At 50.3% G+C, this 17,807-nt stretch overlaps 1 protein-coding gene across 1 annotated transcript in view; it reads right to left on the reverse strand.

The window, feature by feature from the left end:
- Positions 1–2,256: 2,256 nt before the first annotated feature.
- LOC306980385 (kinesin-like protein KIF1C) overlaps positions 2,257–17,807 on the reverse strand; it is a 35,997-nt gene continuing 20,446 nt past the window's right edge. The window contains exons 19-27 of the mRNA XM_079579739.1: positions 14,607–14,690; positions 13,220–13,424; positions 11,237–11,309; positions 10,011–10,109; positions 7,244–7,405; positions 5,989–6,270; positions 4,796–4,885; positions 4,508–4,727; positions 2,257–3,160 (exon numbers count right to left, since the gene is read on the reverse strand). Coding sequence (XP_079435865.1) covers positions 2,337–3,160; positions 4,508–4,727; positions 4,796–4,885; positions 5,989–6,270; positions 7,244–7,405; positions 10,011–10,109; positions 11,237–11,309; positions 13,220–13,424; positions 14,607–14,690 — 2,039 coding nt within the window. The 3' untranslated portion in view covers positions 2,257–2,336. The remainder of the gene's footprint in view (positions 3,161–4,507; positions 4,728–4,795; positions 4,886–5,988; positions 6,271–7,243; positions 7,406–10,010; positions 10,110–11,236; positions 11,310–13,219; positions 13,425–14,606; positions 14,691–17,807) is intronic.

Below are 17,807 nucleotides of genomic sequence, written 5' to 3' on the forward strand. Positions count from 1 at the left end.
ATCATTTAGCATGTGTTGGATTATATCTGCTGTGAATCTTATATGCTAACTGTAGCATTAGCCGTTTTGTTTACTGGAGCAGTGTGAGGTGGGGAAAGTCGCCCAGAACGCAGCATTAGCATCAGCATTAGCATCAGTATTAGCATCAGTATTAGCGTCTCGTCTTTTAGTGTTATAATAATAAACTTCCATTCCTTCTCCTTCACTCGACCCGTCTACATGACCCAGACTTTCATCACAAAATCCATCACTTTCCCTTCGTAAACGTTTCTCAAAAACTTGGTAAAATAATAAAAACACTTCAGATATACACACAACGCGGCAACAAAAACGTTCGTAAAAATCTCCGCTTTAGTTTTTTTGTTTCTTTACAGCAGTGTCTTTGGTTTCGTAGCGTTCAAGTCGAAAAAAAATCCGCTTCGACGTTTCTAAATCTGCAGCAGAGGAACTTCCTAAAGTACGGATCATGCTAACGGCGCCGCGGCCTTTAGCGCGCTTAAACCCGTTAGCGTTAGCGCCTCATATATAATCACACGTCTTCATATAATCCCATATTGACCTTCGGTTACGCAGACACACCCAGAGTACAAACGGTAAAAACGGTAAAAACGGTAAATAATACACGTAGCTAGCATCGCGCGCTAACGCCGAGGCTAACCGCGCTCTCGTTCGTCCAGAATCGTCTAAAAAAAATCCTTAATGTCGAAAAGCAAAACGACTGCAGTGTCCCGCCGGAGCCGAGAGGGGGGGGGGTCAGGCGAACAGTCTGTGCTGCTGCATATGTGCCACAGCTCAACCGCTGAGCCACAGGAGGGACATGAATCTGTACTTTATGGAGCCATGAATGTGCAGATGTTGTGATTGAAAACAGCCCTGAAGTTTAGCTCCTTTGTCTTTCGCCGCTGCCGTCGCCCACACAGGAAATGACCATATTTGGATTACAGCCTTTCCTGCTACACGTGGATACCAAACAGGTCAGTATTTGTGAATGAATGAGCGTGGGCAAGACCAGGGAGACACACAGACATGTTGGAGGACATTTTAAAAACTTTTCCAAATTGTTCCAAAATTTCCAACTTTTCCAAAAAATTTCTAAAATGTCTAGAACTTTATAAAATTTAACCCTAACTGTTGCAAAATGTTCAAACACTGTTCAAGAAGTTTTTTTTTTTCAAATTTCAAAAAATTCTCCAAAATGTTGGAGTTACTTCCAGGAAAAAAAAAAATCTAAAAAAAACATTTTCAATTTTCATTTTTTTTTTTAAACTTTCAAAATGTCTCAAAAATTCCCCAATATTTTTCCAAATTTCCTGGAATTTTTTTTTTTTTTTTTTTTTTTTAATTTCCCCAAAATTTCTCAAAAAATGTATCCAAAATTGATTTAAAAAAATTCTAAATTTCCCAATAATTAAAAAAAAAAAAAGAAAGAAATTCCCCCCAAAAATTCCAAAATTTCTCACAAATTTCCCAAAATGTTAGAGTTACTTCCAGGAAAAAAAATATTAAAAAAACATTTTCAATTTTTATTATATTTTTTTTCTTATTTTTTTTTTCCAAAATTCCCCAATATTTTTCTAAATTTCCCAAAATGTTGGAGTTACTTCCAGGAAAAAATAAATAAAAAATAAATAAAAAACATTTTCAATTTTCATTTTTTTTTTTAAACTTCCAAAATGTCTAAAAAATTCCCCTATATTATATTTCAAAATTTCCTGGAAAAAAATAAGATTTTTTTATTATTGTTTTTTTCAAAATTTCTCAAAAAAATGTATCCAAAATTAATTTTAAAAAATTCTAAATTTCCCAAAAATTCTCAAAAAAATTCTACAATTTCTCACAAATTTCCCAAAATGTTGGAGTTAAAATATTTAAAAAACAATTCTTAGTATTTTTTTTTTTTCCCAAAATGTCTCAAAAATTCCCCAATATTTTTTTTAATTTCCTGGAAAAAAATCTGCATCCAAAATTTTCCAAAATTAATTAAAAAATATATAAATTTCCCCAAAATTCCTCACAAATGTCTCTAAATGTGGGGTTCCTTCCTGGAAGAACCTGTGGCTCAAAGCAAAGTGTCCGACACTAAACATGGCCGAGTTTGGGCTGGTTTTACTCCCTTTATGGTCATGTCGTGCTGAACAAAGTATTTGTATAAATATTTATCGTTAAATGTAGTGGAGTAAAAGTATTAACACAGAAACTACTCGAGTAAAGTACAGATCCTAAACTCTACTGAAGCACAGATTCACTTTTGTTCCGTTCGCGTAAACCCGACTCTCGGCGGAGGCGGGACTGAGGTGTGATCGAAAACAAAAACATAAAAAGTGCCTCCCCCGCGGTCACAGGTTCGACTCCTTGTTCTTCTGCAGGTCGGGCACGCTGAACTGACGCCTCATTCGCGGAGGAGTCTGGAAGCCCCACCCCCCTCCTCCTCCGGGGGCCTGACCTCCGGGGGCCGGGCCGGCGGGGGCGTGGCCTCCGGGGCGCGGCAGGCTGCTGTAGCTGAAGGCCTGGAATGGTGCATTGTGGGGGTTGAAGTACGGGTGCGGGTAGTGCTGGTGGAAGCGGTTGGCGTTGAACTGGAAATCCCGCCGCTCGTTGCTGTGGTTACGCTGCTGCTCGCCGCCTCTGGGGCCGGGGGACGCGCCTCTTCGCTGCCGCGGCCGGGACTGGAACTGTCCGCCTGCGCCGCCATTTTGGATCTGCGGCTGCGCGTCGTCGTAGCTGCGCGGGTTGTCCATGGAGTTGCGGCGCTGCCTCCGCTGGTTGTTGTAGTTGTTGTAGTTGTTGTTGTAGTTCCCGCCCTGCTGCTGCTGCGGCGGCGGCGGCGGCGGGTTGCGTTGCCAGTTGCGGTGCGGACTCGGCGAGCGCATCCTCGGGGGCGGGACCAGGAAGGGCAGCGGCAGCAGTGGGGGCTGCGGGGCGCTCGGGGGAGGCAGGGTCAGCGCGTCGGGGTCGGGCGGAGGTCGGGGGGCGTCGTCGTTCAGCGGCTCGATGCTCACGTCGGCCGCCAGCTCCAGCGCCTGCAGCGCGGCGGAGGCGGGGCCCCAGGACATGCGGTGGGCGGGGTTACTCTTAAAGGGGAACTTGAGCTTGCACTCCTGCGGCGGGATGAAGCGGCCGGTGCCCGGGAGGTGCACGGGGACCGTCGGCCCGTTCGCCGCTGCGGAAACAGAAGAGCGTTTAGGACCAACATGTGACTAAGTGTCGCCACAGCCTTCAGGACCAGACGAAATGAAGGGGAGAAAAAAAATATACTTTTTCAGAGGCAAAAATAATTTGCCACAGACATCCGTCACATGACCCTGTCCAAAAAAGTCAATGATGGCCACGCCCCATCTCCCATCGTGTTGCCATGGCGACAACCCCATATCCACCGATGGGTCCACCCGGTGTCAAGTTTGGTGCAGCCAAACCAAAATTGGTGCAAACATGCGGCATGACTGTCCAAACTAAAAAGTGCATTACATGGTTACTAGGCAACCAACGGGAGGTCGGCCATTTTGGGTAAATTGAGTGCTCTTTAATAAACTCATCGTAGGGCGGCAGCGACATAACAACCACTTTACATCATCTACACAAGTCGTTAAAAGTATTGGAAAATGGGTGCGATAGCGCCCCCTGGGAGCAAAGAAAACATGATGTGGGATGAATAAAAATGTAAGTTTGTTGTAGTTAAATGAAATTTGGTGCAGATTCACGTCACATGGTGACCATTATTCATGGAGTGAATTAATCGGTGCGGCAGTGCCCTCAGTTATCGCGGTGGCCTTGCAAGAGGCCTTTCAAGGCCTCTTTAATATAGATTTTTTTCAGTTTCGTACCTGGCGTGTTTTCAGTTTCGTACCTGGCGTGTTTTCAGTTTCGTACCTGGCGTGTTTTTAGTTTCGTACCTGGCGTGTTTTTAGTTTCGTACCTGGCGTGTTTTTAGTTTCGTACCTGGCGTGTTTTTAGTTTCGTACCTGGCGTGTTTTCAATTTCGTACCTGGCGTGTTTTAGTTTCATACCTGGCGTGTTTTCAGTTTCGTACCTGGCGTGTTTTTAGTTTCGTACCTGGCGTGTTTTTAGGTTCGTACCTGCCGTGTTTTCAGTTTCGTATCTGGCGTGTTTTAGTTTCGTACCTGGCGTGTTTTTAGTTTCGTACCTGGCGTGTTTTTAGTTTCGTACCTGGCGTGTTTTTAGTTCCGTACCTGGCGTCTGCCCTCGAGCGTGTTTTTAGGTTCGTACCTGGCGTGTTTTTAGGTTCGTACCTGGCGTGTTTTTAGGTTCGTACCTGGCGTGTTTTTAGTTTCGTACCTGGCGTCTGCCCTCGAGCGTGTTTTTAGGTTCGTACCTGGCGTGTTTTAGTTTCGTACCTGGCGTGTTTTAGTTTCGTACCTGGCGTGTTTTAGTTTCGTACCTGGCGTGTTTTAGCTTCGTACCTGGCGTGTTTTAGCTTCGTACCTGGCGTGTTTTAGCTTCGTACCTGGCGTGTTTTAGCTTCGTACCTGGCGTGTTTTTAGTTCCGTACCTGGCGTCTGCCCTCGGAGCTTCTTGGTGATGTTCTGCTGCTGCAGGTTCTGGATGCGCTGCTGTTCCTGCTTTAACCAGCGGAGGCGCCCTCTCCTGAAGGCGGGGTCCTCGTCCATCAGGCGCTTGACGCGGCACTCGGGCACGCCGTTGGCCGGGTCTTCCATCATGGCGCCCTCGGGCTGGCCGGTCCCGCCCTCCTCACCGTCCAGCTCCTCGTCCTGAAGAAGAGGCTCATGAACATCTGACACATGGAGACAGTGGACAGAGAGACAGAGCAGAGCGAGACCTGCACGGGGATGATGGACTCCATCTTCACCATCCTGTCCCTCAGAGACTTGATCTCCTCGTCCTTCATGTCGTTCTGCAGCTTCACCTCCTGGAACACACACAGGACTACAGTTAGAGTAAGCCTCTCCTCTCCTCCCCCTCCTCCTTCTCCTCCCCCTCCTCCTTCTCCTCCCCTCTCCCCTTCTCTCCCCTCTCCTCCCCTATCCTCCTCTCCCCTCCCCCCTCTCCTCCTCCCTCTCCTCCTCTCTCCTCCTCTCCTCCTCTCCCCCCTCCCCCCTCCTCTCTCCCCCCTCCTCTCTCTCTCCTCTCTCCTCCTCCCCTCTCTCCTCCTCTCCTCTCCTCTCACCTCGTAGCAGATCTCCTTAGTTCCTCCTCCTCTCCTCCTCTCCTCCTCTCCTCCTCTCCTCCTCTCCTCCTCTCCTCCTCCCCTCCTCCCCTCCTCCCCTCCTCTCCCCCTCTCTCCTCCTCTCACCTCGTAGCAGATCTCCTTAGTTCCTCCTCCTCTCCTCCTCTCCTCCTCTCCTCCTCTCCCCTCTCCTCCTCTCTCCTCCTCTCCTCCTCTCCCCTTCCTCCCCTCTCCCCCTCTCTCCTCCTCTCCTCCTCTCCTCCTCTCTCCCCCTCTCTCCCCCTCTCTCCTCCTCTCTCCTCTCCTCCTCTCTCCTCTCTCCTCTCCTCTCCCCTCTCCCCCTCCTCTCCTCTCTCCTCTCCTCCTCTCCTCCTCTCCTCCTCTCCTCCCTCTCCCCCTCCTCTCCTCCTCTATCATCTCTCCTCCTCTCCTCTCCTCCTCCCCCTCTCCCCTCCTCCTCTCTCCTCCTCCCTCTCTCTCCCCCTCCTCTCTCCTCCTCTCCTCTCCTCCCCTCTCCTCCCCCTCTCCTCCTCCTCTCCTCCTCTCCTCTCCTCTCCTCCCCTCTCCTCCCCTCTCCCCTCCTCTCCTCCTCCCCCTCCTTCCCCCTCTCCTCTCCTCTCCTCTCCTCCCCTCCTCCTCCTCTCCTCTCCTCTCCTCTCCTCTCCTCCTCTCCTCCCTCCTCTCCTCCTCCTCTCTCTCCTCTCTCCTCTCTCTCCTCCCCTCTCCTCTCCTCTCTCCCCTCTCTCCTCTCTCCTCTCTCTCCTCTCTCCTCTCTCTCTCTCCTCTCCTCTCCTCCTCCTCCTCCTCTCCTCCCCCCTCCTCCCCCCCTCCCCCCCCCTCCTCACCTCCAGGATGTCCGTCAGCTTGTCGATGTGCTCCTTCAGCCCCTGGAGTCCTCCCGGATTGGCCGGCGGCTCCGCCTCCCCGGGGGCTCCGGGGCCGTCGTCACCAGGGGGCGCTCTCTCCTCGCCGATGCCCACCGTGTCGCACACGTCCTGGGCCACCACGCGCCAGCTCGGGGCCTCGCCCTGGTCCTTCTTGCTGTACATGCGGCACAGCTCCTTCATCTTCACGATGGACAGCGCCTCGATCTCCTGCCGCGAGTGCTTGAAGTCCCCGAGCGCCACCTGCAGGACGGAGAGGGCGGGTCACGGGTTTGATTCCTGAGCGTGGCCTTTCACATCACGTCTTTAGTTCCTCCTCTCGCCTCGTTAGTTCCTCGTAGCAGATCTCGATAGTTCCTCACCTCGTAGCAGATCTCTTTAGTTTCTCACCTCGTAACAGACGTCTTTAGTTCCTCACCTCGTGTCTTTAGTTCCTCACCTCGTAGCAGATCTCCTTAGTTCCTCACCTCGTAGCAGATCTGTTTAGTTCCTCCTCTCGTCTCGTTGGTTCCTCACCTCGTAGCAGACGTCGTTAGTTCCTCACCTCGTAGCAGATCTCGTTAGCTCCTCACCTCGTAGCAGATCTCGTTAGCTCCTCACCTCGTAGCAGATCTCGTTAGTTCCTCACCTCGTAGCAGATCTCGTTAGTTCCTCACCTCGTAGCAGATCTCGTTAGTTCCTCACCTCGTAGCAGATCTCGTTAGCTCCTCACCTCGTAGCAGATCTCGTTAGCTCCTCACCTCGTAGCAGATCTCGTTAGTTCCTCACCTCGTAGCAGATCTCGTTAGTTCCTCACCTCGTAACAGATCTCGTTAGTTCCTCACCTCGTAGCAGATCTCGTTGGTTCCTCACCTCGTAGCAGATCTCGTTAGTTCCTCACCTCGCAGCAGATCTCGTTAGTTCCTCACCTCGCAGCAGATCTCGTTAGTTCCTCACCTCGTAGCAGATCTCGTTAGTTCCTCCTCTCGCCTCGTTGGTTCCTCACCTCGTAGCAGATCTCGTTAGTTCCTCCTCTCGCCTCGTTAGTTCCTCACCTCGCAGCAGATCTCGTTAGTTCCTCACCTCGCAGCAGATCTCGTTAGTTCCTCACCTCGTAGCAGATCTCGTTAGTTCCTCCTCTCGCCTCGTTAGTTCCTCACCTCGTAGCAGATCTCGTTAGTTCCTCCTCTCGCCTCGTTAGTTCCTCACCTCGTAGCAGATCTCCTTGGTTCCTCACCTCGTAGCAGATCTCCTTGACGGCCTGCATCCGAAGGTCCTCCACCGTGAGGCGTTTGGGGTCCTTCCCGATCCTGCGTCGCTGTGGGATCTGATAAACGCGCAGAGGCTCGCGCCGTTTCCCGCTGCTCGGGAGACCACAGCGCTTCACGATCGTCTGCACCTGAACGCATCACAGAGACAGGAGATAACTAGGAGAACATCTGCGCCTGAACGCACCACAGGGTTAAAGGAACAGGCCACCGTTTTTCCACACTGAGATATGTTCTTACCTGAGCTGTGACGAGTTCTTTAGGACCTGTCTGATCTTCAGTCACGTAAACACAGCGCAGACGGCGTTAGCATTTAGCCTCTCCCTCTCTCCTCTATAGCTCCAAAACAGGTCAAGATAGAAGCTACCAAGCTCTTCCACGTTTTCCCTATTTAAATATGGTTACGTGAAGTGTTCCACTACAAAGTATAATTACACACAATTAAACAATGTGGATTTTCTAAGCGGATAAAAGGGGGAACTATATTGTAAGGCGTAATAATACCAGGAGTAGTTTGGCATCCGCACAGTAATCTTCACTTTACTGCGTGGATGCCAAATTACAAAAAAATGACAAAAATTGAAAAAAAAAAAAGACCAAAAAAGGACAAAAAAAAGACCAAAAAAATGACAAAAAATGACAAAAAAAAATGACAAAAAATGAAAAAAAATTGACAAAAAAAGGACAAAAAATGATTTATTTAAAAAAAAAAAAGAAAAAAAAAAAATATTATTAAAAAAATGACCAAAAAAAATGACTAAAAAAATGACTAAAAATGACTAAAAATGAAAAAAAAATTACTAAAAATTACTAAAAATTACTAAAAATTACTCAAAATTACTAAAAATTACTAAAAATTACTAAAAATTGACAAAAAAGGACAAAAAATGATTTATTTAAAAAAAAAACATTAACAAATAAATTAATAAAAAAATGACTAAAAAAATGACTAAAAAAATGACAAAAAAATTGACAAAAAACACAAGTTCGAAATCCGTAATCTTCTCTTTACTGTGCGGATGCCAAACTACTCCTGGTATTATTACGCCTTACAATATAGTTCCCCCTTTTATCCGCTCAGAAAATCCACATTGTTTAATTGTGTGTAATTATACTTTGTAGTGGAACACTTCACGTAACCATATTTAAATAGGGGAAACGTGGAAGAGCTTGGTAGCTTCTATCTTGACCTGTTTTGGAGCTATAGAGGAGAGAGGGAGAGGCTAAATGCTAACGCCGTCTGCGCTGTGTTTACGTGACTGAAGATCAGACAGGTCCTAAAGAACTCGTCACAGCTCAGGTAAGAACATATCTCAGTATGGAAAAACGCTGGCCTGTTCCTTTAACCAGGAGAACACCTGAACACATCACAGGGTTCACCACAGACACTAAAGTTTGTAGAATAAACACAGACACAGACACAGACAATTTTAAACAGTTAAAATTAGCAAAACTAGCTTCTCATTTTATGAATAATAACTCATCGATAATAACAACATCCACAGATTTGGCCGTGAATCATTTTCCTCCTGGTCACTTATAATGAGGCGCAGTGCCGATCTGGGCCACCTGATGGCGCCTGAGACACTTTGTTTAAAAGGTTCCTGACCTAAATGTAAGAATGAGTGAAATAAGACGGATCTAAATGAAAGAGAAATCGATACTAAAAGATGCGTCGTCTAAAACCATAAAACAGAAATATAATGTGAGGAAGATTCATTTGTAACATTTTCCCACATTTCTTGACATTGGGGATGAACCCGATATTGTAAATGTGCAGATCTTCTAAACATTATTGTTCTGTTGTTCTGCAAGACAACAAATCAGTATCGGACAAGGTGTTGTTCAGGTATCGGTGTGTGGAGGACCTGACTGTGAGGACCAGACTGTGAGGACGTGACTGTGAGGACCAGACTGTGAGGACCAGACTGTGAGGACCAGACTGTGAGGACCAGACTGTGAGGACCAGACTGTGAGGACCAGACTGGGAGGACCAGACTGTGAGGACCTGACTGTGAGGACCTGACTGTGAGGACCTGACTGTGAGGACCTGACTGTGAGGACCTGACTGTGAGGACCTGACTGTGAGGACCTGACTGTGAGGACCTGACTGTGAGGACCAGACTGTGAGGACCTGACTGTGAGGGCTTTTCCACCATGGTGTTGGTTCTGGGCTGGTTCAGAGCTGGTTCTGGTGCCGGGTTGGTTCTTTACTGACTTGGTTTCCCACCAAAATGAGAGCTGTGCCTATTGTCATAGCAACGCTTTGGGAAGTCAACATCAAACATGGATACATTACTACAGCCACTTCTGGTTATAAAATACAGAAAAAATAAGTTTATGTTTCAGTCACAGCAGCCGTTAACATTTTGATTTCTTCTTTCTAACTCTTGTTTTAGCTAAAGAGCATAAAGCAAAACAACAGTTTCCTCCACAGAGACTGTTTTGGCTTCTCCAGGAAGTTCTAAGCACAAACTAACTAACATTGATTGTTTGTTGGAGGAGAGAGCCACGCCCCCAGCCGCTGACATCACTGCTGCTCGTTTCTTGGTCCAGCTTTTAACTGGTTCCCGACCGGCACCAGATTTTGGAACCAAGAGCCAGCGTTTTTTTTCAGTGGAAAACGAAAGAACCGGTTCTGAAACTGGAACTGGCCCAGAACCAGCACCGGCACCAGCCTGGTGGAAAAGGGCTATGTCAGGACCAGACTGTGAGGACCTGGTGGTTGGGGAGTACCTTGTTGGCCGGGAGCTTCTCTCTGAGAGACGAGATGAGTCTCCAGCTCTCCTCACACGAGCGTTTGTCCGAGTCGTCTCCGCTGTCGCTGTCGGCGTACTGGACACAGAACAAACCTCACCTTTAACCTCTGACCTTTAACCTCTGACCTTTAACCTCTGACCTTTATTCAGGATTTATCAAAGGAAATATCAGAGGCTGTATCTGCATGTCCACACTATTCCCTGACCCCTCATTCACTACATAGGCCCGCACTATATAGTCACTATATAGTCACTGATTCTGTTGGCGATTCGGACACAAGTCACTACTTTATCCGCGCTGCGGCTGCAGAAATGTTCTTTTTATTTTTTTTAAATCTGAATTTATTTATTGTTACAAACGTTTATTTTATGGCACTTTTACAGGCGTTACTGTTATCACAAAAAAAGGAAAAAAAAACTCTCCAGCGTGAGCTCAGAGACGCCGAGAGTCGGTCAGAGCCCGGTGTCCGAACACCAGCAGATTGAGCGACGACATCTGATAAAAGTTCAATAAACTCCAGGAATAAAGTGTTTCTGTGATAAAAACCAAACTCAGAGACAGTGGAATATTTATGGATTAATACGAGTCAGAAACGCTTTTACTTCACATGGATTTTACATGAATGACTTGGATTATTCGAGAGGAAGCTGTCGGTAATTTAACTCCAGCTAAAGGTTAGCAGCTAACGTTAGCATGAAGCTCTCGGTCATTAAACAGCTCCAGCTAAAGGTTAGCCGCTAACGTTAGCATGAAGCTGTCGGTCATTTAACAACTCCAGCTAAAGGTTAGCCGCTAACGTTAGCATCTTTTCACCGTAATCGTTTATATTCAGGTCGTTTATTCCTGAGAAACACAAACACTCGACTGAAACAGCTGATTTACTTCAGTCGTGTTGTTTAGTTCACAGACCTGTCTCTGTCAGGCTCTTCTCCCACTCTCCCAGTGCATTGTGGTCTATATTGACCCGTTTAGTGACCATCGATGCTCACTACTTTTCCAGATGCATTGTGGGAAATTTCGAGTGGACGACTTTTTTCTCTCTGGACATTCGGACACTCCTACAACATGTGACCACTATATAGTGACTATAGTGACTATAGTGAGTATATAGTGCGGCCTATGTAGTGAATGAGGGGTTTGGGACTAGTGTGGACATTCGGATACAGCCTCAGTCTTTATTTAGCTGCAGTTCCAGGACTCACCAGTCGGTGCTGCTCTAACAGAAGATCAGCCTCTTCTTTCTCTTTGCGATACTGGCTCTCCATGTCCTGCAGCCTGAAACAGGAGAAGAAGAAGAGTCTAACCACTGAGCCACAGGAGGAGCAGACTAACCACTGAGCCACAGGAGGAGCAGACTAACCACTGAGCCACAGGAGGAGCAGACTAACCACTGAGCCACAGGAGGAGCACACTAACCACTGAGCCACAGGGGGAGCAGACTAACCACTGAGCCACAGGAGGAGCAGACTAACCACTGAGCCACAAGAGGAGCACACTAACCACTGAGCCACAGGAGGAGCACACTAACCACTGAGCCACAGGAGGAGCACACTAACCACTGAGCCACAGGGGGAGCAGACTAACCACTGAGCCACAGGGGGAACAGACTAACCACTGAGCCACAGGAGGAACAGACTAACCACTGAGCCACAGGAAGAACAGACTAACCACTGAGCCACAGGAAGAACAGACTAACCACTGAGCCACAGGAGGAACAGACTAACCACTGAGCCACAGGAGGAACAGACTAACCACTGAGCCACAGGAACAGACTAACCACTGAGCCACAGGAAGAACAGACTAACCACTGAGCCACAGGAGGAACAGACTAACCACTGAGCCACAGGAACAGACTAACCACTGAGCCACAGGAAGAACAGACTAACCACTGAGCCACAGGAGGAGCACACTAACCACTGAGCCACAGGAACAGACTAACCACTGAGCCACAGGGGGAGCAGACTAACCACTGAGCCACAGGAGGAACAGTCTAACCACTGAGCCACAAGAGGAGCACACTAACCACTGAGCCACAGGAGGAGCACACTAACCACTGAGCCACATGGGGAGCACACTAACCACTGAGCCACAGGAGGAACAGACTAACCACTGAGGCACAGGAGGAACAGACTAACCACTGAGCCACAGGAGGAGCACACTAACCACTGAGCCACAGGAGGAGCAGACTAACCACTGAGCCACAGGGGGAGCACACTAACCACTGAGCCACAGGAGGAGCACACTAACCACTGAGGCACAGGAGGAGCAGACTAACCACTGAGCCACAGGGGGAGCAGACTAACCACTGAGCCACAGGAGGAGCAGACTAACCACTGAGCCACAGGAGGAGCAGACTAACCACTGAGCCACAGGAGGAGCAGACTAACCACTGAGGCACAGGAGGAGCAGACTAACCACTGAGCCACAGGAGGAGCAGACTAACCACTGAGCCACAGGAGGAGCACACTAACCACTGAGCCACAGGAGGAGCAGACTAACCACTGAGGCACAGGAGGAGCAGACTAACCACTGAGCCACAGGGGGAGCAGACTAACCACTGAGCCACAGGAGGAGCAGACTAACCACTGAGCCACAGGGGGAGCAGACTAACCACTGAGCCACAGGAGGAGCAGACTAACCACTGAGGCACAGGAGGAGCAGACTAACCACTGAGCCACAGGAGGAGCAGACTAACCACTGAGCCACAGGAGCAGACTAACCACTGAGCCACAGGAGGAGCAGACTAACCACTGAGCCACAGGAGGAGCAGACTAACCACTGAGCCACAGGAGGAGCAGACTAACCACTGAGCCACAGGAGGAGCACACTAACCACTGAGCCACAGGAGGAGCAGACTAACCACTGAGCCACAGGAGGAGCAGACTAACCACTGAGCCACAGGAGGAACAGACTAACCACTGAGGCACAGGAGGAACAGACTAACCACTGAGCCACAGGAGGAACAGACTAACCACTGAGCCACAGGAGGAGCAGACTAACCACTGAGCCACAGGAGGAGCAGACTAACCACTGAGCCACAGGAGGAGCAGACTAACCACTGAGCCACAGGAGGAGCAGACTAACCACTGAGCCACAGGAGGAGCAGACTAACCACTGAGCCACAGGAGGAGCAGACTAACCACTGAGCCACAGGAGGAGCACACTAACCACTGAGCCACACTGACCTCTTCTCCATGTCCAGCTTGAGGTCCACGCCCTGCTTCTCCAGCAGCTCCCTCTGGGCGTAGGTCCAGTCCTCGGGCTCGCTCTGCCCCTCCTCCGGCGCCCCCTGCTGCTGGAGCAGGGCGGTGCGGCGCTCACGGTCCAGACGCGCCTGGTCCGGGTGGTTAAAGCGGAACACGTGGTTCTTCCCCATCACCACACGGTGCCCTACGGCCCAGAGAGGTTACAGAGGTTACAGAGGTTACAGAGGTTACAGAGGTTACAGAGGTTACAGAGGTTACAGAGGTTAAAGAGGTTACAGAGGTTACAGAGGTTAAAGAGGAACACGAGGTTCTTCCCCATCACCACACGGTGCCCTACGGCCCAGAGAGGTTACAGAGGTTACAGAGGTTACAGAGGTTACAGAGGTTACAGAGGTTACAGAGGTTACAGAGGTTAAAGAGGTTACAGAGGTTACAGAGGTTAAAGAGGAACACGAGGTTCTTCCCCATCACCACACGGTGCCCTACGGCCCAGAGAGGTTACAGAGGTTACAGAGGTTACAGAGGTTACAGAGGTTACAGAGGTTACAGAGGTTACAGAGGTTACAGAGGTTACAGAGGTTACAGAGGTTACAGAGGTTACAGAGGATACAGAGGTTACAGAGGTTACAGAGGTTACAGAGGTTACAGAGGTTACAGAGGTTAAAGAGGTTACAGAGGTTACAGAGGAACACGTGGTTCCTTCTGGAAACTTCTGGAAAAAAGGTGTGAAAATTGCAACAAAACTGAGACGAAAACAAGGATGAAAATGTGAAAAAAATTGATGAAAAATGTAAAAAAAAGAAAAAGACAAAAATGGACAAAAAATTGACAAAAAATTGTGAAAAAAAGAACGAAAAAGCGACAAGAATTTGACAAAAAAATGCTAATAATTTGACAAAAAAATGGCAAAAAAATGACAAAAAAATGACAAAAAAATGACAAAAAAATGACACAAAATGGACAAAAAAATGACAAAAAGTGACAAAAAAATGACAAAATATTGTGAAAAAAAGAACGAAAAAGTGACAAGAATTTGACAAAAAAATGCTAATAATTTGACGAAAAATTGACAAAAAAAAGAGAAAAAATTGACGAAAAAGTGACAAAAAAGTGAGAACAATTTGATGAAAAATTTAGAAAAAATGGATGAAAAAGTGATAAGAATTTGACAAAAAAAAAAATGATGACGTGAGGAAAAAGATCAATTTAGTTTTGTAGGTCTTTCAAATGAGGTGTTACTCTGGCCAACAGGATTTGGGTAAAGCTGAACTGGAGAAAATGCTCTCGGTCCAGGCGGGCGTTAAGAGGTTAAAGAGGTTAAAGAGGTTAAAGAGGAACACAGCTCTTGCAGGTGTCCAGTCCTTACCCTGTTTCAGCTCCACTCCCTCCGTGATCAGTTTCCCGTTGACGTAAGTCTCGGCCCCGACGAGCGGCTCCAGAGTCACCACCACTGAGAGAGAACACAGTTATCACCACAAACAGCACAAACAGCACAAACAGCACAAACAGCACAGTCCAGCACAGTCCAGTCCAGCACAGTCCAGCACAGTCCAGCACCGTCCAGCACAGTCCAGCACAGTCCAGCACAGTCCAGCACAGTCCAGGCCACCGCGGAGCCCGGGGTTCCCAACACAATGGGCCTCTGTGTCACCTGCATGTGGGACGTGTTCGTTTGGGAACCCCTGACCAGAGCTGGGCACCGTTAATCAATATCAATCTGGAAAAAAATACTGCTCTGAAAGCAGGAAGTGAAAACTAAATCTTTAGATCCAGGTTTTGATGCTGTTGATCCAGAGACAGGATTAACCTTTTAACTCCCGCCTGAGCAGAGAGGAGATTTTTCCTCACGTCATCAGATCTTTTTGGGGGGTATTCATTTTTGTCACATTAAAGTAATTTTTTTTGTCATTTTTTCTCACATTTTGTCAAATTTTTATCAATTTTTTGTCATTTTTTTGTCTTTTTTTGGGTCATTTTTTGTCAAATTTTGTCAATTTTTTATATATTTTTTTCGTCAAATTTTTGTCACATTTTTGTCATTTTTTCGGCAATTTCTTGTGGCATTTTTGTGCCACTTTTTCATCAATTTTTCGTCACTTTTTTGTCACATTTCCATCATTGTTTTCATCTCAGTTTTGTTGCTTTTTTCACAGCTTTTTCCCAGAAGCTTTTGGATTGGGGTAAAGCCAAACTGGAGAAAATGTGCTCGGTTCAGGTGGGAGTTAAGGGGTTAAAGGAAGTGAGTTGTTTGTTGCACCTCAAATAAATGTATTTACAATTGTTTCCCCTTTTTTTTTTTCTTTTTTTTTCTTTTTCGCAAAAAGATTCCAATTTTTTTTATCCATTTAAAAAAAAATCTTGTTCCATCTTTCTCTCGTTTTCCCAATTTTTGCTCATTTTTAAATCGCTACTATTATCCCTATTTAACCCAATTTCTTTTTCATTTTCTCAATTTATTGATATTTTAATATGACTAATATTCCCACTAATTTCCCCACTTGTCATTGCAGATGAACCCGATGTTGTACATTTGCAGATCTTCCACTCTTTACTCTTCTGTTTCCTGGTTCTCAAAGACAGATATTTTTATAGGGTATCAGAAAGAGTATCGTTCAGGTATCGGTATCGAAAACCAAGTATCGTTCAGGTATCGGTGTGGAAAACCAAGTATCGTTCAGGTATCGGTGTGGTATATAAATGTAGCGGTGCCCAGCCCTGGCTCCACATCTTCACGATCACAAAACAAAAACCTTTCAGCCGTTACTGAAGTTCTGAACTGGAGGAGAAGCTTTTACCTGCGCCGGTCCAGAGGCAGCTTTACAAACACAGAGCACAGACAGTGAGCACCAGGGGGCGCCGTGAGCACCAGGGGGCGCCGTGAGCACCAGGGAGGGGGCGGCGTGAGCACCAGGGGGCGCCGTGAGCACCAGGGAGGGGGCGGCGTGAGCACCAGGGGGGCGGCGTGAGCACCAGGGGGCGCCGTGAGCACCAGGGGGCGGCGTGAGCACCAGGGGGCGCCGTGAGCACCAGGGGGCGCCGTGAGCACCAGGGGGGGGGCGGCGTGAGCACCAGGGGGCGCCGTGAGCACCAGGGAGGGGGCGGCGTGAGCACCAGGGGGCGGCGTGAGCACCAGGGGGCGCCGTGAGCACCAGGGGGCGGCGTGAGCACCAGGGGGCGGCGTGAGCACCAGGGGGCGCCGTGAGCACCAGGGGGGGGGCGGCGTGAGCACCAGGGGGCGCCGTGAGCACCAGGGGGGGGGCGGCGTGAGCACCAGGGGGCGGCGTGAGCACCAGGGAGGGGGCGGCGTGAGCACCAGGGGGCGGCGTGAGCACCAGGGGGCGGCGTGAGCACCAGGGGGCGCTGTGAGCACCAGGGAGGGGGCGGCGTGAGCACCAGGGGGCGGCGTGAGCACCAGGGGGCGCCGTGAGCACCAGGGGGCGGCGTGAGCACCAGGGGGCGCCGTGAGCACCAGGGGGCGGCGTGAGCACCAGGGGGCGCCGTGAGCACCAGGGGGCGCCGTGAGCACCAGGGGGCGGCGTGAGCACCAGGGAGGGGGCGGCGTGAGCACCAGGGAGGGGGCGGCGTGAGCACCAGGGGGCGCCGTGAGCACCAGGGGGCGCTGTGAGCACCAGGGGGCGGCGTGAGCACCAGGGAGGGGGCGGCGTGAGCACCAGGGAGGGGGCGGCGTGAGCACCAGGGGGCGGCGTGAGCACCAGGGAGGGGGCGCCGTGAGCACCAGGGGGCGGCGTGAGCACCAGGGAGGGGGCGCCGTGAGCACCAGGGGGCGCCGTGAGCACCAGGGGGCGCCGTGAGCACCAGGGAGGGGGCGCCGTGAGCACCAGGGGGCGCCGTGAGCACCAGGGAGGGGGCGCCGTGAGCACCAGGGAGGGGGCGCCGTGAGCACCAGGGAGGGGGCGCCGTGAGCACCAGGGAGGGGGCGCCGTGAGCACCAGGGGGCGCCGTGAGCACCAGGGAGGGGGCGGCGTGAGCACCAGGGGGCGCTGTGAGCACCAGGGAGGGGGCGCCGTGAGCACCAGGGGGCGCCGTGAGCACCAGGGAGGGGGCGCCGTGAGCACCAGGGGGCGCCGTGAGCACCAGGGAGGGGGCAGCGTGAGCACCAGGGAGGGGGCGTGAGCACCAGGGAGGGGGCGGCGTGAGCACCAGGGGGCGGCGTGAGCACCAGGGAGGGGGCGGCGTGAGCACCAGGGGGCGCTGTGAGCACCAGGGAGGGGGCGCCGTGAGCACCAGGGGGCGCCGTGAGCACCAGGGAGGGGGCGCCGTGAGCACCAGGGGGCGCCGTGAGCACCAGGGAGGGGGCAGCGTGAGCACCAGGGAGGGGGCGTGAGCACCAGGGAGGGGGCGGCGTGAGCACCAGGGGGCGGCGTGAGCACCAGGGGGCGCCGTGAGCACCAGGGAGGGGGCGTGAGCACCAGGGAGGGGGCAGCGTGAGCACCAGGGGGCGCCGTGAGCACCAGGGGGCGCCGTGAGCACCAGGGGGCGCTGTGAGCACCAGGGGGCGCTGTGAGCACCAGGGAGGGGGCGCCGTGAGCACCAGGGGGCGCCGTGA

The sequence above is a fragment of the Gobius niger genome (assembly GCF_951799975.1).
Source record: "Gobius niger genome assembly, chromosome: 21".
NCBI lineage: Eukaryota > Metazoa > Chordata > Actinopteri > Gobiiformes > Gobiidae > Gobius > Gobius niger.